The following is a 24,416-nucleotide window of genomic DNA, read 5'->3' as shown; positions in this document are numbered from 1 at the left end:
GCCAGTCCTGCCAGTCATAATAATTCCTGGTTCTTCCATTTAGGTTTGAGATGAATTTATCTACTTTTGGAGTTAATTTTTTTCCAACTATATTTGTCAGTTCAGTGGCTAATTATAGGTGCATTCTATATTATGGATGTATGAGAAGATAACTTAATTCACCACTTTTATGAATTGTAGTAATGCCATGACCAACAATATTTAGTGAAATATGTTTTTCTGGTAACATAAGAAGTTTCCATTACTGCTGACCAGGGAAAGTGTTTAAATTTGAGCTGATGTTACAATTTTAGACATGCATTACATGCTTGACTAAAAAATATTTTTTTCTAAGAAAGTAATTTTTAATTGGCACAGCTGTCGTATAAGTCGTATTTTGGAGGCTCCACGAGGCAACGCCCTTTTAGTTGGTGTTGGAGGAAGTGGCAAACAAAGCTTGTGTCGTTTGGCTGCATTTCTCAGCTCGTTGGAGGTGTTTCAGATTACACTACGCAAAAACTATGGCATTCCCGATCTCAGGGTAAGAATTCTGATTACTAAACAAGGCAACTATGTTTTGACTTATGAGTTCCTTACTACTTTTTTATCTTAATGATTACACAGAGTGACATTGCTGCTTTATACATTAAAGTTGGAGTGAAGAACATTGGCACAGTATTCCTTCATACAGATGCTCAAATACCAGATGAACGATTCCTTGTTCTAATTAATGACATGTTGGCTTCAGGTAATAGATCATTTTAATTTAAATGTAAGTAATTCAGTTTGATACTTTCTGGTAATAGCACCACAAATTTCTGCATAAAGAGTTTGACAGGAATATTCATCCTTAGAACAGTTCAGACATATGATATTTAAAATGAGCAGAGGTCATTGGATTACTGAATAGGCTTCATCAGTAGAGGTGACGGGTCGGCCATAAAGACTAGTTATACAACATCCATTACCTCACCTTTTGTGACCCTCCTAAAGCATGCAAACCAAACATAATTTGCTGCAATCAATAAATGCTGAATGCATTCAAGAAAGATCTTTACAATATTTTAGCATAGCTAATGCGCAAACCTTATTAAAAGATTTCAGAGACAAGTTTTAGGAGTTTATTTTCTCTGATAAATTTTGAGACATTACAGTTGTAAGTATAGCTTTATATAGGAAAAAGTAGTGCAACTGTTTTCGTCATAAATATGTATGTATTGAATCAGTGGGGTCTTTACCACACCAGAAGGGTTTTCTTTGTTGTTGCTTTATTCTGCATTAATTTATATGCATTTGTTATATCTGGATGCAAATCAAGCTATTGCTCCACAAACCACTGACCACCTCCAGGCGCTTACCCATTGTCTCTCGAGACAAGGAGGCCAAAGAAGAAGAAGCAGACATAAAAACAGTGCTATATATATTCAAACTATTTTAAACCCATTTCAAGTGCTTTTCTTAATCAGGTGTTCCAAAAGAAAATCTAAAGAAAACTCATGAGTGGTTGAACAACACTATGATTAGTACTGGTAGCCATTTTTTGGCACCAATAAGCATAAGTACTAAAAATATACTCAAATGTTGCCTTGATATTGAGGCAGCTGCTCTCACCTTTCATCTGGCAATTGGCTTTTGTGTCTAATTCTTGATCAAAGCTACAATGACGTATAGTTATACCACCACTTCTGTATCACTAATGAGTGTTTTTCTTCACAGTGATGCAAAAGAGATAGCATAATTCCAGAATTGGTCCTTAACTAAGTGATGATTTTATGGGATCTGACTGGAGGAGGCGTTAGAATGTGACACCGCATAGAATGTAACTCCAGTGCACCGTCAAACTGGGTTTACAAAGTGTTCAGAAGAGTCACTGTTACTTGTATATTAATTGTGTTTAATTGTATGCAGGTGGTGAGCATTAACTGGGGATTCAATTGAATCCCGATAAATAGATATAGACTGAAACTGTGGTTGTGGGGTTAGGAGGTGCATGCTTGTAATGTGTAACTCTGTAAATAAATATTAAAGTGTAAAAGATTGGCTCCAGTTCTGTCCTTCACCACCTGGCTTTCTGGAATGTAACATGGTACCAGAGGATGGCTGCCTAAAGGTGAAGATTGGAAGCTAAGAAGAAAAAATTCAGACAGAAAACTACAATCCCAATAGCCATTATAGAATATGGCAGAAAGCAAGTGTAAATTGTCAGAGTATCATTACCCTCTGTTCTCAAGATTCTGAACCACATGGCCAGTGGAAGAATGAAATGGATATGTGGACAGGGGTTATGTCCCTGTGAAAGAGGAAACAAGGTAGGGCCTTGATGTTGTTGCTTCCCACCGGAAGTAAAGTCAGAAGTAAAGTATTTTGTGAGCTGGGTGCCCATCAGTTGAATAATGAAGGTTTGGACTTTCTATTTTGGTTCTTCGATGAAATTTACAAGAAAGTTGATCTGTTAAGTGCCGATGAGGCATGGTTGGACTTTAATAGATTTTGGAAAACAGATGGGCATTTCATGGAAGAATATATCATAGACTGTAACGGGTTGTATAAAAGATTATTGGAATTTAATTTGGGGATCTCTGTATTGGTACTAAGGTGTCTCATGTAGACAGGCGACTGGTTCTAACTGGTGTTCGGTTCTCAGAGGGAGGCCCTGTTGGATCAGATGTCTGCTGCCTTGAAGAAAAGAAATCCTGGGAAACAGTCATTTCCTTTAGCTTTCATAGGACAACTGGGACATTCTACAGTAACAGAGGAATTCGGAATGGTCTAGATACTGGACACAGGCACTAATACAATGGAAGGATTAAAGACTGGCCAAATGAGGATGACAGCACCTTTAGCAGATCTGGCTATCACAGCAGAAGACAGCAATAATAGGTGAATTAATCCCCAGAATGCCCAAGGAACAATTAATAGGTGTTTCAGGTGTGATGTGAAGTACCATTATGCAATGAACTATCTATAACAGACAGGCAGGGTTCTTAAAATGACGGATGGCAAAGAGAATTCTGAGGAAGAAAATAATGATGAATCCAAACAAATTATCCTGGTCACAACAAGTTTTAGTCTTGTGATGAATGTGTTAGTTATGGACTCTTTTTTTAACTGTGCAGTGCTGGATAATGCTTGCACTTCAACAGCATGTAGAACAAATTGATTAAAACGTTACCATGCTTCACGAATGGTGAGGATAGATGCAAGGTTAAGGAATATAAAAATACTACTTACTTTAGGTTTGATTGTGACAACACATTGATGTCACTAAAGAGAATTGTAATTCCATGTAAAACAGCTGGAGTAAGCCATTTTCTAAGCACTAATGGTTTTTTTTTAATTTGTTTTTTTGTGGGATGTGGGTGTCACTTAGGTTAGCATTTAATGCCCATCCCTAATTGCACTTGAACTGAGAGGCTTGCTAGGCCATTTCAGAGGGCATTTTAAGAGTCATCCACATTGCTGTGGGTCTGAAGTTTCATGTAGGCTGGACCAGCTAAGGACAGCAGATTTTCTTCCCTAAAGGACATTAGTAAACCAGATAGGTTTTTATAACAATCGATAATGGTTTCATGTTAACCAGTAGACTAGCTTTTTTAATTCCAGATTTATTAATTGAATTCAGATTTCAAAGGCTTTTGCAGACAGACTGACTCTGAAGCCAAGGCCAAAATAATAGGTGTGAAATAACACCTATTTATCAAAATGGAGAAGTTGCAAGATCAATCCAGCTAAGCAATAAGCCCTGCCAGCACCATCTTTAAACTATTGAGGCAGAGTGATTGCAAGGTGACTGACCTTGAAAACTCCCTATCTGAGAAATTGAACCAAGACTTCCACCATCATCTTCAGACAGAGTTTTAACTAAAGGAGTCTGTGACCCTTCATCAATTCCAAGACAAGGAACATTCAGGCAACGCTGTTAAAAATTCCTCCCAGAAAACCTAGAAGGTTTCAAAGTGAACTCTCTTTACAAACTAACTCTAATTGCATGCTACCCTCTAATCTCTATCTTTTCTTGTGTGATGTGAATACATAAGTGGGTGAGGTTGTGAACATTTTCGTATTGTTTTAATAAATAGTTATCTATCTTTTTAAACCTGTCGTTTGTCTGTTAATTTGATCCTTAAACACTCAGGGACTAAAACACAACTTTTAAAACACCATCTGCAGTCAGTAGAGAGCTGAAAAGTGGAAGCAGCCCACACCATTTCCCACCTGTCCTTAACAACTCAGTGAAAGCAATCACATGGTGATTGATAAGTGCTGCATGAAATTCGAGCTGATCAACCATACTGCAAGTTGACAATTGCCCAGGCATAGCTGATTCGTGCAAAGAATTCGCTGCAGACAGTTGGAGGGTATAGTTAATGCGCAAAATCCCAAATTGCTTTGGTGCTGTGTGATAGTCCTCCTGTTCTAGAAGGTACTACAATTATTTCCATTTTTTCTGCATTTTGAATGGTTTACATGCAGGGAGATGGGCTTTCATTGAGGCTGAGGTCTCTGGGAAAATTCGGAGAGCGCTGAGGCATTATATAGGACCATCCAAGACAGAATTTAATTCAGGAGATTTGGTGTATAATAAAAAGAGGGTCTTAGGGATTAGAAAGGTCCTGGTAAGGTCATAATGGCAAGACAGTACTTATCAAACATGGCATTCAAACTATTTAAGGTTCATTCCTTACAATTAATCAGAATTAATTACAAAATATAGGACTCTGAACAGCTGAAAGAAGTAAACGAGGCACCTTGTACCTGAAGTGCTCATGTGCTTTGTGATGAAGGTCCTGAGGAACAGAATATGTCAGATTGAAGGCTGGATAGTGGTCGTCGGCTGTCCCTCAATTCGAGGATGACACTCACTCAAGGTCACTAGTTTCTGCCATGGGTCTTCAGGTGACTGAACAGCCTGATTCTTGACCCGCAGATCTTTGGGCACATGGGCAGGATGTCCCACGAGGTAATGGGATCCAGAGCTGGATTTGTTTTCTTTTCTTTCTCTGCCTGCGCTCTGCCTCATCATTAAGGCGTTTGAACTCAAAACATGATGCAGCTTGATGGACAAGTTGTCGCCATTTTGAACGATTGGTAGCAAGCTCCTCCAGTTATCAGTCAGTGCTGCTATGCTTCAAAGAGGGCTTCAAAGTGTCTTTGAAGCATTTTCTTTGTCCTCTCCTGGAATGCAGGCCGTTTGAGAGTTGAGAAAACAGGACCTGGCGGGGAAGACGGTTTTCGGCCATCCGGACACAGTGTCCAGTCCATCAAAGTTGGTTTTGCAGGAGTTTTGCCTCAATGCTTGTGGAGCTGGCTTCAAGAAGGATGTGTCTGGGTTCCATTGTGTAATGGTGAGCACTCTGGACTCTGAATCCAACAAACTGAGTGTAAATCTCAGTAGAACCTGGATAGTGGCAATATGAGTGATCTTGACATCGAACAGAGTTAACACATCCAAAGGCCAATTGATCAGAGTGGGCAGTCATATTCCACCGGGAGCCAGTGAATTGAGGGATACAGGAATTGTGGGATGTGCAGGGAAAGCTACAGGTAAGTTTAAATATTGGTTGAATGTTCAGGATGATGGTCAAGAAGTGAGGTCCATGGACTAGTAGAACAGGATGAAAGAGTGGAGATTAAGAAAGTGCAAATACTGATAGTGACTCTTGTGTCAGAAAACAATCACATACCCTTAGTGCAAAAGGGAGATCTCCCCATAGTAGTCCTGATAGAGAGAAAAGTGGACGTAGAGGCCATAGTTTGAATAGATTACCCAATGAAATGAAGGCTACAGAACAGTCCTGAAACATAATTAGAAGCAGAAGACCTCATTATCATAAAGTTTTGGTGGCTGCCAATAAACTTGAGGTAAAACAAAGGGAATTAGATAGTTGGAGAGAGATCGATGTTTATTGTGAAGTACCAGATAAAGGTGCTTTGTCGATAGTTGAATTTTGTATTGAAAAAAGTGCTTGCAGATGGTACTCATAGCCTAAAGAAAGGCTAGTTGCTAGGGGTTTTGAAAAGTGACTGGGTGATACAAATGTTAGAGTGGACTGTTCCACTGCTGACAAAGTAATCTGGAATTTTCTTTTTGCTCTTTTGGACACATATTCATTGGAGTGTAGATCAAGCCGCATTTCTGTAGGGGTACATTTTTCAGAGAGAAGTGTTTCTGAAACTGCCCAAAGAGGCAGCAGATGCAGAAGGAAAACTATGGAAACTAAACAAATTTGGCTATGGCCTGAATGATGCTTCCAGGGTGTATTTTTCAGTGAGATCTGTTTTGCCGAAAATAGGCTGTGTTCAAATAAAAGCAGATCCTGAAATCGGTATCATAAAGGAAAAATTATAAAGGATGCATGTTGATTTCTTATGGGTGGTACTGTGGATTTTGAGAAATGTGTTATTAATGAGATTAGAGTAGAATTTAAAATTGGGAGTCAGGCTTCTGGGGCTTTTAAATATATTAGTTTAGATATTAAGCAAAATAGTTCGAGAATAATTTTAAATCGACAATCCTATTTAGAGAGTTGCTCTCATCCCAGTTAGTTGTACTAGGTCCTCACAGGAAGATGATGTTATATCTAAAGAAGAGACAAAGCAGTTGCGAACCTTGATTGGTCAATTGAACTGGCTGTGCTCTCAGACTAGACCAGATGCTAGTTGTAATGTATTGGAATTAAATACTATGATGAAACACCCTAGAGTAGAGAATGTCTTAAAGGCAAATAAAACAATTAAAAATCTGGAGTAATGTGTTCTTGAGTTCCCATCCTTAGGTGACCCAAAGAAAATGAAACTTGTCATTTTTAGTGATGCTTCATATGCTAATCTGGATGGATATTCTAGTGCAGCTGGTTCCATAATATTTCTGATGGATGAAAATGGGAAATACTCCCCTTTAGCTTGGGAAGTGAAGAAAATATGAAGGTTCTGTTAAGTACTTTGGCTGGTGAACCACTGGATCTAATGGAGGCATTAGATATGGGATTCTATTTGTAAAATATTTTTGTGATATTCTGTACAATGAGCATACTGAAAATAGGATACTCATTGAATGTTACGTAGATAATCGTTCGTTGTGGGATAATGTACACTCTACGAAAAGTGTGAGTAAGGAAAGGATATGAATTGACCTTGCTGGCTTGAAACAAATGCTGGACAGAAAGGAAATCTCTAAAATTTAAATGGATGGATGTAAGTCATAAACTGTTCCTATGTGCATTGCTTTTTGCAAAACAAACCGAGAAATTGTTAGGGGTCCTCGGAGGTGCATCTTGCAATATAATGCTTTGTACAGATTATGGAACTTTTGCATTTACTTTGTTTTGAAGTTTTTGTTTTACATATTACGTCTCCTTTGCTGCAGTGTGAGGGTTCCTCACGGGTGAGTAGCCATGTTGTCAATGTGTAGCCCTTGTCCCTAGAGAATCTATTCCTGAAGGCAAGTGTGCGGGGGGGGGGGGGGAGGGTGGGGGGAGCTGAAAAGCTGTGGCAACTGGGACTGTCAAAGTATGTAGGCACCTTGGATGCTTCTCGGGAAGCTGGTACACACCTGCAGGAAAGGCTTTTGATGATCGCAGACCAGTTGAACGTTGATGGAATGGAAGCCCTTCCTATTGATGAAGGCCGCTGGCTGCTCCATGGGAGCTTGATCGCCACGTGTGTGCAGTCGATGGCACCTTGCACCTAGGGAAATCCAGCGATGGCACCGAAGCCGATGCCCTCTCTGCCTGACTGTCAGGGTCGGTTCGGCATCACACATAGTCCTGGCCCTCTTAAACCGGGCATTAGTTACCTCCTTGATGCAGCGATGGGCTGCTACCTGTGAGACCCCACACATGTCCCCAGGGGATCCCTGGAAAGAAAGTTGAGTGCTACGGTGATCTTCAGGGCCTTGGGTGTCTGCAGGCTGAAGCCCATGGGCTACAGCTTGTGCTGCAGCATGGTGCATAAGTCAGTGACTGCCTCCCTGGAGAGCCATAGTCCTCGCTGACACTGACACTCAGACATTAGCAGCTTTGAGGTGAGTCCGGTACACACTCTGGCGCGGATAGGCCCTTCTTGTTGAGGCCAGCTGGTGCCACTACCCTATTGGAGATTCACCAGCCTGCCCAGCCAGATCCCACCCTCCCTTCCTCTTAGCCACTCCTGCACAGCACAGAGTTCCACAAAGACTGGGTGCACAAGACTCATGCCAGCTGTTCTCTGCCCCTCCCATGCGCTGTCCTTGGAGAGACGATCTTGCCTTGGAACCTTCCTGTTGCTACTCCCCTCTGAAGAAGTGCTAGTTCTCCTCAGAACCCACCCTTGCAGAGAGCCCAGCATCTGAGACTGTGCCCACCCTTGCAGAAAGCCGAGCACCGCAGGCCGACAATGGCCTCCGCTCCCCCCTCTTCCCCTATCTACTGCTCACCACAGCTGCCTTCCCGTGGCAGCACTGAGGCATCGCCTCGGTGCTGCCACCTTTTAAAGTGCAGGGTATCTGAAAGCACGTGATCCCCGTGCACCGTTGACCAAATTGGAAACCCCCCATCAACTTGGCTTCAATTCAATGCAAATGCATTCTAACAAGTGTTCACCAATTCAAATTGCAGTGCCACCATATCATGGTTGCAACACCACCTTGGAGCTTTCCCTCCACTGACAAAATCTGGAACCAGCATCACAACGTCAGTTTTCCAGGCAAGGGCATCCACCATAATTTTACAGGGGGCTCCCTGAGTCAATTAGCAAGATTGGTCTTGGCAATAGTGGTGATCAACACCCTTTTACTTTGAAAGAGCCAACCCCCCACCCCTCCACCTTGCCCCCACTACCAAGTATGCCTGATGGACTCTGAAGTTCAAAGACCCCTCTCAAAGTTGCTGTTTCAGACAGAGATGGTCACATGACATACCTGCTGGTAGAACTGAGGTTTTTTGAATTGTGCCTCAGAGTGAACAGGAGAACTCCATGAGGAAGGATCTCTCTGTCTCTCTTCTTCCAGCAAAGGCCCAGCAAAACCATAGTGGCAGCTTCGACACCTGAAGACTACAGGCCTTTGAGGCGACCACCAAAAGGACAGACAAAGCTTCTTCAGCCTTCTGGTGCCAGAGAAGCAAGCCTGAAATTGTGCACAAGCCCCAGCGAGGACTCCAAGACTTTAACTTCAATTAAAGACATTACAATAAGGACATTAAGGACAGTATTTGAATTCCATTTATTACCAACTGTATTTCAATCTCCCAACTCTTTCTTTCCCTCTGTATCTGTTGTGTGTGTGTGTGTGTGTCTCTTGTATTCATGTGAGCGTGGATGCATCGTGTATTTTAGTAATTTTAACTGGTTTAGAGTGATAAGGGTAATAAACTTATATCTTTCTTGTTTAAACTCAAGAAAACCTGTCTGATTGGTTCATTTGCAATTGTAATTAGCGTGCAGAGAGCAAGGGTTGACTGAGGTGGTAAGCTAAAGTCACACAAGCTAAAGTCACTGTGTTTAAAAAGATAAACCCTGTTACGGCCAAACCAGAGAAGGGACAAGAGGGGAGCCTGAGCCCACTTCCTCACCTGGTCGTAACAGTGGGCAAAAATAACAAATGGAACACAAGAGGCTGGATGTCATGTTCAGCAACAAAGTTATGGCACTCGCCACACTTTTTTAGAGATACAGCACTGAAACAGACCCTTCGGCCCACCGAGTCTGTGCTGACCAACAACCACCCATTTATACTAATCCTGCATTAATCCCATATTCCCTACCACATCCCCACAATTCTCCTCCCACCTACCTACACTGGGGGCAATTTACAATGGCCAATTTACCTATCAACCTGCAAGTCTTTGGCAGTGGGAGGAAACCGGAGCACCTGGCGAAAACCCACGCGGTCACAGGGAGAACTTGCAAACTCCGCACAGGCAGTACCCAGGACTGAATCCGGGTCGCTGTAGCTGTGAGGCTGCGGTGCTAACCACTGTGCCGCCCTTGAAGAAAGCTGCCCACAAAGATCTAGCTATCTCTGTGGCATGGTTTTCTCCTTTCACGGTGCCAGGTAAAGGAGATTTCCAGATGTTCAGCAGCAGTGATGTCATCATGCAGGGTAAGCAAACACTACATTGGAGTATTCTCACAGCAAAACCGTAAGTAAACACTACTGAATACCTTCACTTTTCATTTTTAATTTTATAGATAGTGAAATAAATAATTGGGACATATACATGGGATTAAGGTAGAAGCTAAAACATTATAAACTTCAACAATTCCACAATTTTTATCACAATGGAGTGATTTGACATTCAACAAATATTTTGTGGAGGAGGCAGGGCTCCCAGCGCTGACCGAAAAGGCGGGGGAACCCCACCTTGGCCTTTTTGTGCCCCCCATAGCGAGATCCTCCGTTGTTCTGGAGGCAATGTTTCCAGCATTGGGATCTCCATCCCTTTAAAGACGGGGATCCCGCCTCCAAGAGCTGCTGGTCAATCACAGGGCTGGCAGCTCAGCAATATCGGCAGCACCACTGGGAGTGGTGGCCACTACTGGTACTGCAGAGGCCTTGGATGCAGGCCCAGCACTGGAACCCCACACCTCTGCTAAGTGAGGCAGGGTCGCCAGGGCCAGGCTGGAAGGCCCCAGTGAAGGGAGTGGGAGAGTGGTCATAAAGTCCAGGGGGAGTGGAGTCCTGGGAGGTGCATTGTTTCCTGGACAGGGCCCATCACAGGCCACAGATTGCCCATGCAGCAGGGACCCAGCCCCCCAAGCCCACAGGGAGGGCACCTCGTTTTACAAGGTGCCCTCTCCACATGCAGAGGCTCCCCGCTGCTGGTTAAATCACAGTGACAGGGAAGAAGCCCTTAAGTGGCTCACACCCCCGGGGAAAATCGCATGGTGACGGGCCGTCCACCTCCCCACATCTGTCACAATTCTATGGGCTCTCTGCCTCGGGGGGGGCATAAAACGCAGCCCAATGTTACTTTCTCAAGTCCAGTAGGCTGGTTAGCAGTAATTAAGAATTGAGTAAGCCATTAAAAACCCAGTTACACCTCATTCAACAAGGTGTAACTTTTTCAAACGTCTAAGGACCTTACACAAATCAACGATTCTCGGAAGATCGCCATCATTAACAACGAGCTCAGTAGACTCAACGTGGACATTACAGCACTTCAGGAGACACGCCTCCCTGCGAGCGGATCTCTAACAGAGCAAGACTACACCTTCTTCTGGCAGGGTAGGGATCCTGAAGAACAAAGACAGCATGGAGTGGGCTTCGCCATCAGAAACTCTTTGCTCAGCATGATAGAGCCACCTTCAAATGGCTCAGAACGCATACTATCCATCCGACTGCTCACCTCCTTTGGTCCAGTACACCTACTCAGCATCTATGCTCCAACATTCTGCTCCCCACCTGAAGCTAAAGACCAGTTCTCCGAGGAACTCCATAATATCATTAGTAGCATCCCCAATACCGAACACCTGTTCCTGCTGGGGGACTTTAATGCCAGGGTTGGGGCCGACCATGACTCATGGCCCTCCTGCCTTGGGCGCTATGGCATTGGAAGGATGAATGAGAATGGACAGAGACTGCTTGAGTTGTGTAACAATCACAAGCTCTGCATCACCAACTCGTTCTTTTATACTAAACCCTGTCACCAGGTTTCTTGGAGGCACCCAAGATCACGTCGTTGGCACCAGCTGGACCTCATCGTCACAAGGCGAGCCTCCTTAAACAGCGTTCAAATCACACGCAGCTTCCACAGTGCGGACTGCGACACTGACCACTCCCTGGTATGCAGCAAGGTTAGACTCAAACCAAAGAAGCTGCATCACTCCAAGCAGAAGGGCCACCCGCGCATCAACACGAGCAGAATTTCTTATCCACAGCTGTCAGATAAATTTCTAAATTCATTTGAAAAAGCCATTCAAATCACTCCCACAGGGGATGCAGAGACAAAGTGGGCCCACATCAGAGACGCCATCTATGAGTCAGCTATGACCACCTATGGCAAACATGCGAAGAGAAATGCAGACTGGTTTCAATCTCACTTTGAAGAGCTGGAACCTGTCATAGCCGCTAAGTGCATTGCACTGTTGAACTACAAGAAAGCCCCCAGCGAGCTAACATCCGTAGCACTTAAAGCAGCCAGAAGCGCTGCACAAAGAACAGCCAGGTGCTGCGCTAATGACTACTCGCAACACCTATGCAGTCATATTCAGCTGGCCTCCGACACTGGAAACATCAGAGGAATGTATGATGGCATTAAGAGAGCTTTTGGGCCAACCATCAAGAAGATCGCCCCCCTCAAATCTAAATCAGGGGACACAATCACTGACCAACGCAAGCAAATGGACCACTGGGTGGAGCACTACCTAGAACTGTACTCCAGGGAAAATGTTGTCACTGAGACTGCCCTCAATGCAGCCCAGTCTCTGCCAGTCATGGATGAGCTGGATGTACAGCCAACAAAATCGGAACTCAGTGATGCCATTGATTCTCTAGCCAGCGGAAAAGCCCCTGGAAAGGACTGCATTACCCCTGAAATAATCAAGAGTGCGAAGGTTGCTATACTCTCAGCACTCTACGAACTGCTTTGCCTGTGCTGGGACGAGGGAGCAGTAACACAAGACATGCACGATGCCAATATCATCACCCTCTATAAGAACAAAGGTGACCGCGGTGACTGCAACAACTACCGTGGAATCTCCATGCTCAGCATAGTGGGGAAAGTCTTCGCTCGAATCGCTTTAAACAGACTCCAGAAGCTGGCCGAGCGTGTCTACTGTGAGGCACAGTGTGGCTTTCGAACAGAGAGATCGACCATTGACATGCTGTTCTCCCTTCGTCAGATACAGGAGAAATGCCGCGAACAACAGATGCCCCTCTGTGTTGCTTTCATTGATCTCACCAAAGCCTTTGACCTCGTCAGCAAACGTGGTCTCTTCAGACTATTGGAAAAGATCGGACGTCCACCAAAGCTACTAAGTATCATCACCTCATTCCATGACAATTTGAAAGGCACAATTCAGCATAGCGGCTCCTCCTCAGACTCGTTTCCTATCCTGAGCGGCGTGAAACAGGGTTGTGTTCTCGCACCCAAACTGTTTGGGATCTTCTTCTCCCTGCTGCTAATACATGCGTTCAAGTCTTCAGAAGAAGGAATTTTCCTCCACACAAGATCAGGGGGCAGGTTGTTCAACCTTGCCCGTCTAAGAGCGAAGACCAAAGCATGGAAAGTCCTCATCAGGGAACTCCTCTTTGCTGACGATGCTGCATTAGCATCTCACACTGAAGAGTGTCTGCAGAGTCTCATCGACAGGTTTGCGGCTGCCTGCAACGAATTTGGCCTAACCATCAGCCTCAAGAAAACAAACATCATGGGACATGGCTCATTATCAAAAAGGAGGAGGTGTTGGGCGTCTTGCAAAGCATTAAGGTAGATAAGTCCCCAGGACCTGATGGGATCTACCCCAGAATACTAAGGGAGGCAAGGGAAGAAATTGCTGGGGCCTTGACAGAAATCTTTGGTGAGGTCCCAGAGGACTGGAGAATAGCCAATGTTGTTCCTTTGTTTAAGAAGGGTAGCAAGGATAATCCAGGAAATTATAGGCCAGTGAGCCTTACATCAGTGGTAGGAAAATTATTAGAGAGGATTCTTCGGGACAGGATTTACTGCCATTTGGAAACAAACAAACTTATTAGCGAGAGACAGCATGGTTTTGTGAAGGGGAGGTCGTGTCTCACTAATTTGATTGAGTTTTTTGAGGAAGTGACAAAGATGATTGATGAAGGAAGGGCAGTGGATGTTATCTATATGGACTTCAGTAAAGCCTTTGACAAGGTCCCTCATGGCAGACTGGTACAAAAGGTGAAGTCACACGGGATCAGAGGTGAGCTGGCAAGATGGATACAGAACTGGCTCTGTCATAGAAGACGGAGGGTAGCAGTGGAAGGGTGCTTTTCTGAATGGAGGGATGTGACTAGTGGTGTTCCGCAGGGATCAGTGCTGGGACCTTTGCTCTTTGTAGTATATATAAATGATTTGGAGGAAAATGTAGCTGGTCTGATTAGTAAGTTTGTGGACGACACAAAGGTTGGAGGAGTTGTGGATAGTGATGAGGAGTGTCAGAGGATACAGCAGATCGGTTGGAGACTTGGGCGGAGAAATGGCAGATGGAGTTTAATCCGCACAAATGTGAGGTAATGCATTTTGGAAGATCTAATGCAGGTGTGAAGTATACAGTAAATGGCAGAACCCTTAGGAGTATTGACAGACAGACAGATCTGGGCGTACAGGTCCACAGGTCACTGAAAGTGGCAACGCAGGTGGATAAGGTAGTAAAGAAGGCATACGGCATGCTTGCCTTCATCGGTCGGGGCATAGAGTATAAAAATTGGCAAGTCATGCTGCAGCTGTACAGAACTTTAGTTAGGCCACACTTAAAATATTGCGTACAATTCTGGTCGCCACACTACCAGAATGACGTGGAGGCTTTGGAGAGGGTACAGAAGAGGTTTACCAGGATGTTGCCTGGTCTGGAGGGCATTAGCTATGAGGAGAGGTTGGATAAACTCGGATTGTTTTCACTGGAACGACGGAGGTGGAGGGGTGACATGATTGAGGTTTACAAAGTTATGAGCGGCATGGACAGAGTGGATAGTCAGAAGCTTTTTCCCAGGGTGGAAGAGTCAGTTACTAGGGGACATAGGTTTAAGATGAGAGGGGCAAAGTTTAGAGGGGATGTGCGAGGCAAGTTCTTTATACAGAGGGTGGTGAGTGCCTGGAACTTGCTGCCGGGGGAGGTGGTGGAAGCAGGTACGATAATGACGTTTAAGAGGCATCTTGACAAATACATGAATAGGATGGGGATAGAGGGATACGGTCCCCGGAAGTGCAGAGGTTTTTGTTTAGGCAGGCATCGGGATCGGTGCAGGCTTGGAGGGCTGAATGTCCTGTTCCTGTGCTGTACTGTTCTTTGTTCTTTGACGTCAGAAATGCTCCATCCATCAATATCGGCGACCACGCTCTGGAAGTGGTTCAAGAGTTCACCTACCTAGGCTCAACTATCACCAGTAACCTGTCTCTCGATGCAGAAATCAACAAGCGCATGGGAAAGACTTCCACTACTATGTCCAGACTGGCCAAGAGAGTGTGGGAAAATGGTGCACTGACACGGAACACAAAAGTCCGAGTGTATCAGGCCTGTGTCCTCAGTACCTTGCTCCATGGCAGCGAGGCCTGGACAACATATTTCAGCCAAGAGCGACGTCTCAATTCATTCCATCTTCGCTGCCTCCGGAGAATCCTTGGCATCAGGTGGCAGGACCGTATCTCCAACCCAGAAGTCCTCGAGGAGGCCAACATCCCCAGCTTATACACCCTACTGAGCCAGCAGCGCTTGAGATGGCTTGGCCATGTGAGCCGCATGGAAGATGGCAGGATCCCCAAAGACACATTGTACAGCGAGCTCGCCGCTGGTATCAGACCCACTGGCCGTCCATGTCTCCGCTTTAAAGACGTCTGCAAATGCGACATGAAGTCCTGTGACATTGATCACAGGTCGTGGGAGTCAGTTGCCAGTGATTGCCAGAGCTGGCGGGCAGCCATAAAGGCGGGGCTAAAGTATGGCAAGTCGAAGAGACTTCGCAGTTGGCAGGAAAAAAGACAGAAGCGCAAGGGGAGAGCCAACTGCAAAACAGCCCTGACAACCAATTTTATCTGCAGCACCTGTGGAAGAGTCTGTCACTCTAGAATTGGCCTTTATAGCCACTCCAGGCGCTGCTCCACAAACCACTGACCACCTCCAGGCGCTTACCCATTGTTTCCCGAGACAAGGAGGCCAAAGAAGAAGCAGCAAGACTATTAGCGTAACAATGGAAGTTCTCATCAGTTCAATGATTTCCAATTGATTGCTGCTGGGTGGGCCCTCAATAGCTCACCTTCTGGAGAAGCTTAGAATCACTGACAGCAACTTCTGGATTTCCGCATTTAACTGCACATGTGTGAATTTCAGAAGTTGCTGTTGGTTTCAGAGAAGTAATGACGGTGAACGCTAACAGTTTCGGCATCATTACTACTGCAAAATCTGGGATTAGTTGTCTCCCTTCTCGAAATACTGCATTCCCTTTCCTCCCTAAAGATCTCTCAGTGCTGTTGACTTCCAATTTGTGCTCTGACATCCAGACTTTTTGTCCATCTCTCAAGAATGTCTCTTCAAATTGTCCATCTGACTTTTGCTCTATTACAACAACAAGGCACCTTGGCCAATGTCATGACTTAGATCCTCTGTCACTGTGACCATTCTGCATTATCCCTCCTCTTCTACCTCTTCCTTGATCTTTCTGTAGCATTTGATATTGCCTCCCATCCTCCACCCTCCACAAACTCTAATTTGGCCAAAACTCAAATATTTATATCCTGCCTTGCCCTACATTCTGCTTGCCTTTGCATTCAATTATTTACATTGGCTTCCAGTTTCTTAATGCATTAAATTTAAATTCTTTTTACTCATCTTTAGATGCTTTTATGGCCTCACCCCATCATTACTCCGCAACCGACTCCAGCCAAATACATACTCTTGTACCTTTCAGTCCTCCAACTCTGACAATTTGTGCATTCTCTCACCTCCCTTTGCCCCATTATTGATGGCAGAGTTTTCAGTTGCTTTGCCCTCTGGAATTCCTTCTCTTAGCCACTCTACCTCTACTTTCTCACTTCTTAGAAATTTTTTTTTTAAAGACACCTTTTTGAGCAAACTTTCATTTCACTTTGGCAATCTCTTCCTCTGTGGTTTGATATCCATTCCCTTATCTCTTTTTTTCCTCCCTCCATTCCACCCCCCACCCACACTCCATCCCACCCAGCCTCTGTAATATACCCATGAAATATTGCCTACATTAACAATGCTATATAATTGTAAGTTGTGATACATCAAGCTGTTAGTCTGTTCATAAGTCACAACTGATGTCTGACTTATATTTGCCAGACTTTTGTTTTATTCATTTCATGGGATATGAGCATTGCTGGCTAGCATTTGTCGCCCATCCCTAATTGCTCTTGAGAAGGTGGTGGTGAGCCACCTTCTTGAACCGTTGCATTCTAGTTGAGTTTCGCTTAGTTTATGTAACCTGCGTAATTTAAAATGTCTTCAGCACAGCAGATTGTAATATTTATTTGATGTGATTCTGAGTGACTTGCTTGTCTTTGATGTGATTTGTTGCTCATTAAAAGATGTATTTTTAAGTTAGATTGAATTCCAATTGGGAAAATGGTGTAGAAGGCTGCTTTATTGTTGAAATCCTTCAAGTTATTATGAATAGCATGTAGGAACTTGGAAATTACCTCGACTGATATGAAAACTGACACACCACGAAACAAAGGATACAGAACACATGGGAAGCAATCATGAAGAAAATCACATGGTCTCTCTAGATCCAGCCCTATCTGAAGAGATGTGTGGAATAAAGTGCCCAATTTGAAGAAGGTGCCCGATTTTTAGTTTACTAAGTGCCAAGAAAAGCAATGAGCCTGGAAACCTAGATTTTATTTTTAGCACAGGAAGAAGTCATTTGATCCTGTTGGGCATGTGTTGAATTTAGTCCCCTCTTGTGGACTGACATTGTACGGTCCTGTTTATCATTTTATATTCCTTAAGTAATTATGTGGTACCTTTTGGAATGTTATAATCAATTAAGCATCAATCACCATTTGTGGAAAAGTATTGTATATTCTAGTAACGCTTTGCATGAAAAAGCTTGTTCTAATATTCATTTTTATGCATCTAGTGCTTATCTGGAGATCATAATCCCTTGTATTCAATTTACCTACCAATGGAAATAATTGACAAGCATCACTGTTAAATATGTCACACTGTTACATATTAGTATGACTCAATTTTGAAAAATTTATTCATGGGATGTGAGTGTCACTGACATGGCCAGCATATATTGCCCATTTCCAAGCCGCCGCCTTGAACTGCTGCAGTTCATGTGGTGTAGGTACACCCACAGTGCTGTTAGGAAGGGAGTTCCAGGATTTTGACCCAGTGACAGTGAAGGAACGCCAATATAGTTCTAAGTTGGATGGTGTGTGGCCAGGAGGTGGTAATGTTCCCATTTTCCTTTTACTGTTGTTCTTCCAGGTCATAGAGGTCCCAGGTTTGGAAGGTGCTGACAAAGAAGGCTTGGTGAGTTGCTGCAATGCAACATGTAGATGGTTCATAGTGTTGTCACTGTGTGCTGGTGGTGGAGGACGTCAATATTTGTTTTAGTGCTGGATGGAGTGCCAATCAAGTGGGCTGTTTTGTCCTGGATGGTGTTGAAGCTTGTTTAATGTTGTTGGAGCTGCACTCATCCAGGCAAGTAGAGAGCATTCCATCACTCCTGACTTGTTCCTTGTAGATGGTAGGCAGGCTTTGGGGAGTCGGAAGGTGAGTTACTCGCTGCAGAATTCCCAGCCTCTGACCTGCTTTTGCAGTCACAGTATTTATATGGCTGGTCCAGTTCAGTTTCCGGTCAATGATGACTCCCTGATGTTGATGGTGGGGGATTCAGCGATGGTAATGCCATTGAATGTCAAGGGGCGATGGTTAAATTCTCTCTTATTGGAGATGGCCATTCCCCGGCACTTGTATGGTGTCAGTGCTACTTGCCAGCTCTTGATGCATGTGGGCATAGACTGCTTCCGTATCTGAGGAGTCATGAATGGTACTGAGCATTGTGCAATCCTCAGCGAACATCCCCACTTCTGACCTTATGATGGAGGGAAAGTCATTGATGAAGCAACTGGTGATAGTTCGGCCTAGGACACTGCCCTGAGGAACTCCAGCAGGGTTGTCCAGGGCTGAGATGATTGACCTCCAACAACCACAACCTTCTTCCTTTGTGTTAGATATTGTAATATTACTTGTTCTATTGTGAACTATTGTAAGATTCACTGGACTCCAAGTAATATCTAAAGAAAACATGGGTTTTATTATAACTTAACTAGGACATATATCCCAGCTACTACAGGAGCTACACCAACACACATCTTATTTGTCGGGCTGCCTCCACAACTCCCTGGTCATGTGTGACATGACATCGCTTCCTCCGGTGACCTTCATTTACAGTCTCTTAAGGTGGTTCCACGACATCTCCCTTTTTGCCAAAGATAAAAACATATCTAAAATATACAATGATGTTGTGGTTCAAGCTAACTATACATGATTAAAATGAAAAGTTATTTTCAAGTAAGCAAGTTTAACACTCTTTAAAACATAGAGGAAGTTTTCTTATTCGTCCTGATCTTATTATCATGAACCTCTTCCCAGAGCTGAGCTCATTCTTGACAATTCAAAACTTGTGGGTTGATTGGTGAATTGGCCATTGTAAAAATTGCCCCGAGTGTAGGTAGGTGGTAGGAGAATTGAGGGAAGGTGGGTATGTGAGAGGGAAAATGGGATTAATGTAGGATTAGTATAAATGGGTGGCTGATGGTCAGCCTGGACTCGATGGGCCGAAGGGCCTGTTTCGGTGCTGTATCTCACTATGACTATGACACTATAACTCCTCTGAGACTCTGGTGACTCGGAACTCTGGTTGGCATGTTCTTCCTCTGTGCTTGTAGCCTCTGTAAGTTCATCTTCAGATTTTGTCTTTGAATGTTTCTGTGATGCCACATGGTTGTCACATGTAGTGTTGTCATACAGCTCTCTGAGCTGACTTTGGTTCCGTCTGAGAATCGCACCATTTGGTGTCTGGACCTTGTATGATCTGGGTTGGTCACATATCCTAGGAAACGCTGCAGGATACCAAGTTCCTGACACATGGTTGAGGACATTGCCCTTCTGTACTACTCGCAATCAAGCTAACTCTGGTCCTTCTTGCCTGTTATATGATGCACTCATCTTCCCTTGTTTAGAAAGAGGTATATCCTTTACTGTAGAAAACTTAGAGATGATGACTGGGCAGGGTAGTTTTTAACCTGCTTTCCAAACATCAACTCTGCAGGCAACAGTAGGCCCACGTGCGATGGAGTAGCTTGGAGGTGCAGCATTGCAAAGTTGAGATCATGTCCTGTCTGCTTAAATTTTTAATACTTTAAAATTGGTGATTTGATGATGTGCACCAGACATTCATCCATGCTGTTGGACTTTGGATAATGCAGTGACAATGTCACGTGACTGACTCGCCACCTGGCACGCATGTCTTGGAATGGTCCTTCTGCATATTGTGGCTCATTATTGGAGATAATTTTTTCCAGCATGCCAAATAGGCTGAATAGGGCACTGACCATATCAGCAACCACTGTACTTGACATATCTCGTAGCTGCCTGATAATCGGAAACTTGGGCTGGGATTTTATCCTGGCGACAGGGGTCTTGATGTCCAGCAAAAGCAAAAGCCGAGCACCCCGCATCGTCTCTTCCAATGGGAGGCCCACCAAATCAAGGGCCAATTAGGTACTTAATTGGACAGCGATAGGCCTTTCACAGGATCAAGGAGCCCAGTGAAGGAAGTCCTGCCCATGAGCTGCTGGCTCTTAAACTGAGCAGTGCCACTATGGAGGCGATGGTTGCTGCCAATGAAGCATCCACCCAATGGTTAAGAGCGGCGCTGGACCCAGGCCACAGGTAGGTCAGGGTGAGAGAGGTCTCACTGTGTGGGGGTTGCGGGGGAGGGGCAGTGTAGAGGGTCGGCAGCAAGGGCAGGGAGGTGGCTCTCAGCATGGGTTCCTTGTTCAATTTTCCCCCACCGCACCCCTGGCAAGCAGCCCCCATGGTTTTTCCTGCCATGCTTCCCGTGTGGTGACAGGACTACCTGCCGCTCGGTTAATTGCGGCAGCGGCAGGATGAGGCCCTTGGGCATTAACTGCCCAGATAAGGGCTTCAATTGGTGGCAGGGCGGGAAGGCCATTCACAGGCCTTCCTACCACGGACTTAATTTCGGCAAAGGTGGGAAGTTGGCGGGCCCCCCTCCCCCACCACCATCATACCCGATTATATGCTCTCCCTGCCTCCATAACAGACGTGGGGGAGAGCATAAAGTTCCCTCCTTGGTGACGTAATCTGTAACAAGGAGGAAATTATCACCTTGAACATGAAATAAACCTCTGCTGATCTTCACCCATGGATGTGAAGGTGCTTCTTGTGGAATCAAGGGTTCCTCTGTTGGTTTGGCTGACAACTTTGGCGTGCCTCACAGGATTTCAACATCACCGTCTCAACATCACTGATTCCTGGTCATTAGACTATCTCTCTGGCAAGGTGTCTGGTACGTTCTATTCTTAAATGCCCTTGTTGTAGTTGGGTTAGAATATTAGAATGCAGAGCTTTGGGTATCAGGACTTATTTCCCTCTGAAAATCACCCCTTGTGATATGGCGAACTCTTCTCGATATGACCAGAAACAGCGTAGATATTTAATTACTTCCTGTGTGGTGTCAGGCTATCCTTCCGCAATCACCTTCCACAAAAACAATAGGGTAGGGTCACGTGCTATCTTATCTCCTTAGTTGCTTGCATTTGTGGGGTCCAAAACTCATGAGGTCAATCTTCAAGACACTGTTGAGCTCTTCCCACTCTTTGCAGCTTCCACCCCTCCCACGAAGCAAAAAAAAGAGAAAGCTAAAGCAGTTATGGCTGTATTTCCTATGTAACATTTTTTTGACCCACTGTCAGATTAATTGAAATCTCTGAAGTCCTGGCAAATTGCCTACTGTACTCAAGAGTTTCAACACTTCCCAGGGTCCTGTCAGCAGTTGTAGCTCGCTGCATTGTTGTGGGGTCTCCTGCCAATTGCTCTTCGCCTGGATTTTCAGCCACTCTCAGTGGGCAATTGGCTGTTCCTTGTTCTTTTAGTGTGTTCTTCAGAAAAAAATCAAACATTGTCACGATGTAATAGTTGGTGGCCTTCAAATAAAATCCCAAACATTGCTACCATATAATATTACTCATTTGTTTGGTATGTGAATTATTGTAAGATTCACAGGACTCCAAGTACTATCCAAAGAAAACATGTTTTTTAAAATTATAACTTAACTGGAACATATATATATTTATATATAATGAACCACATCTTACTCTGTTGGACTGCACCCACAACTTCCCTGGTCATGTGTGATGTGACATCATTTGCTCCAGTGACCTTAATTTACAGCCTGTTAAGGTGTTCCAACAACAGGTATGACTGCAACCAGTGGAGAGTTTTCCCCCTGATTCCCATTGACTTCAATTTTGCTGGGGCTCCTTGATGCCACACTGTTAAGACGCTGCCTTGATGTCAAGGGCAGTCACTCTTACCTCACCTCTGGAGTTCAGCTCTTTTGTCCATGTTTGGATCAAAGCTGTAATGAGGTCTGGAGCTGAGTGGCCCTGGAGGAACCCAACGAACATCTTTGAGCAGGTTATTGCTGAGTAAGTGTCACTTGAAGCACCGTCGATGAAACCTTCCATCACTTTGCTGATGATTGAAAGTAAACTGATGCGGTGGAAATTGGCCAGATTGGATTTTTTTAAAATTTGTTTCATGGGATGTGAGCATCACTGGCAAAGCCAGCATTTGTTGCCCATCCCTAATTGCCCTTGAGAAGGTGGTGGTGAGCTGCCTTCTTGAACCACTGCAGCTCATCTGGTGCGGGTACATCCACAGTACACTTAGGGAGGGAGTTCCAGGATTTTGAGCCAGTGACAGTGAAGGAACGGCGATATAGTTCCAAGTCAGGATGGTGTGTGGCATGGAGGGGAACTTGCAAGTAGTGGTGTTCCCATGTATCTACTGCCTTTGTCCTTCTAGGTGGAAGAGGTCACAGGTTTGGAAGGTGCTGTTACTGCAGTGCATCTTGTATATGGTACACACTGCTGCCACTGTGCGTCGGTGGTGAAGGAAATGAATGTTTAAGGTGGTGGATGGCATGCCGATCAAGTGGGCTGCTTTGTCCTCGAAGCTGTTAAGTTCCTTGAGTGTTGTTGGAATTGCACTCATCCAGGCAAGTGGAGAGTATTCCATCACACTCCTAACTTATGCCTTGTAGATGGTGGACAGGCATTGGGGAGTCAGAAGGTGGGTACTCGCCACAGAATTCACAGCCTCTGAACTGCTGTTGTAGTCACAGTATTTATGTGGCTGGTCCAGTTCCATTTCTGGTCAATGGTAACCTCCAGGATGTTGATAGTGGGGGATTCAGCGATGGGAATGTCATTGTGCCATTGAATATCAAGGGGAGATGGTTAGATTCACTCTCATTTGAGATGAACATTGTGCAATCATCAGCGAACATCCCCACTTCTGACCTTATGATAGAGGAAAGGTCATTGATGAAACAGTTGAATATGGTTGGGCCCAGGACAGTACCCTGAGGAACTCTTGTAGCAATGTCCTGGGCTGAGAAGATTGGCCTCCAACAACCACAACCATTTTCCTTTGTGCTAAGTATGACTCCAACTTGTTCTCCTTTTTGTGGACAGGACATACCTGGGCAATTTTCCACATTGCTGGGTAGATACAAGTGTTGTAGCTATACTGGAACAGCTTGGCTAGGGCCGCGGTTAGTTCTGGAACACAAGTCTTCAGTACTACAGCTAGGATGCTGTCAGGGTCCATATCCTTTACTGTATCCAGTGCCTTCAGCCATTTCTTGATATCACGTGGAGTGAATCGAATTGGCTGAAGACTGGCATCTATGATGTTGGGGACTTACAGGAGGAGGCCAAGATGGATCATCACACTGCACTTCTGGTTGAAGATGGTTGCAAATGTTTCAGCTTTGTCTTTTGCACTTACGTGCTGGACTCCCCCATCATTGAGGATGGGGATGTTTTTGAAGTCTCCTCCTCTGGTTAATTGTTTAGTTTTCCACCACCATTCATAACTGGATATGGCAGGACTGCAGATCTTTGAATTGATCCATTGGATGTGGGATCGCTTTGCTGTGGCCAGGGCATGCTGCTTCCACTGTTTAGCATTCATGTCGTCCTGTTTTGTAGCTTCACCAGGTTAGCATTTCACTTTTAAGTAATCCTGGTGCTGCTCCTGGCATGCTCTCCTGCACTCCTAATTGAACCAGGGTTGATGGTAATGGTAGATTGAGAGATATGCCGGGCCATGAGATTACAGATTGTGATTGAATACAATTCTGCTGCAGCTGATGGCCCAATTGTGCATTGCTAGATCTGTTCTGAATCTATCCCATTTAGCATGGTGGTAATGCCACACAACACGATAGCACTTTATAATGCTATATCTGGTTATTGGTGCCAATTATCTTACCTTGGTAGAAATGTCCAACCAAATAAATTACCGGTGTCGGCCAAATTTTCATGAGTAGTTTTATCATACTGTTAAACTGCTGTAAATGAGGTATGAAAAAGAGATAAGGATATTTCTGAATTATCGAACAGGCTAGAAAACACAAGCCTATTTACCAACAACTAAGAAATACTGTTCTCCAATTTTCCTAATACACAGATGAACTGAGTGCACAACATATT

The 24,416-nt window shown here is 44.5% G+C and overlaps 1 protein-coding gene across 1 annotated transcript in view; it reads left to right on the top strand.

Moving 5' to 3' along the window:
- Positions 1 to 24,416, top strand: part of dnah9l (dynein, axonemal, heavy polypeptide 9 like) — a 563,466-nt gene that overhangs the window by 323,673 nt on the left and 215,377 nt on the right. The window contains exons 53-54 of the mRNA XM_068036275.1: positions 358 to 520; positions 604 to 727. Coding sequence (XP_067892376.1) covers positions 358 to 520; positions 604 to 727 — 287 coding nt within the window. The remainder of the gene's footprint in view (positions 1 to 357; positions 521 to 603; positions 728 to 24,416) is intronic.

The sequence above is a fragment of the Heterodontus francisci genome, chromosome 7 (assembly GCF_036365525.1).
Source record: "Heterodontus francisci isolate sHetFra1 chromosome 7, sHetFra1.hap1, whole genome shotgun sequence".
NCBI lineage: Eukaryota > Metazoa > Chordata > Chondrichthyes > Heterodontiformes > Heterodontidae > Heterodontus > Heterodontus francisci.
This window is presented reverse-complemented; position numbering and strand designations above follow the sequence as displayed.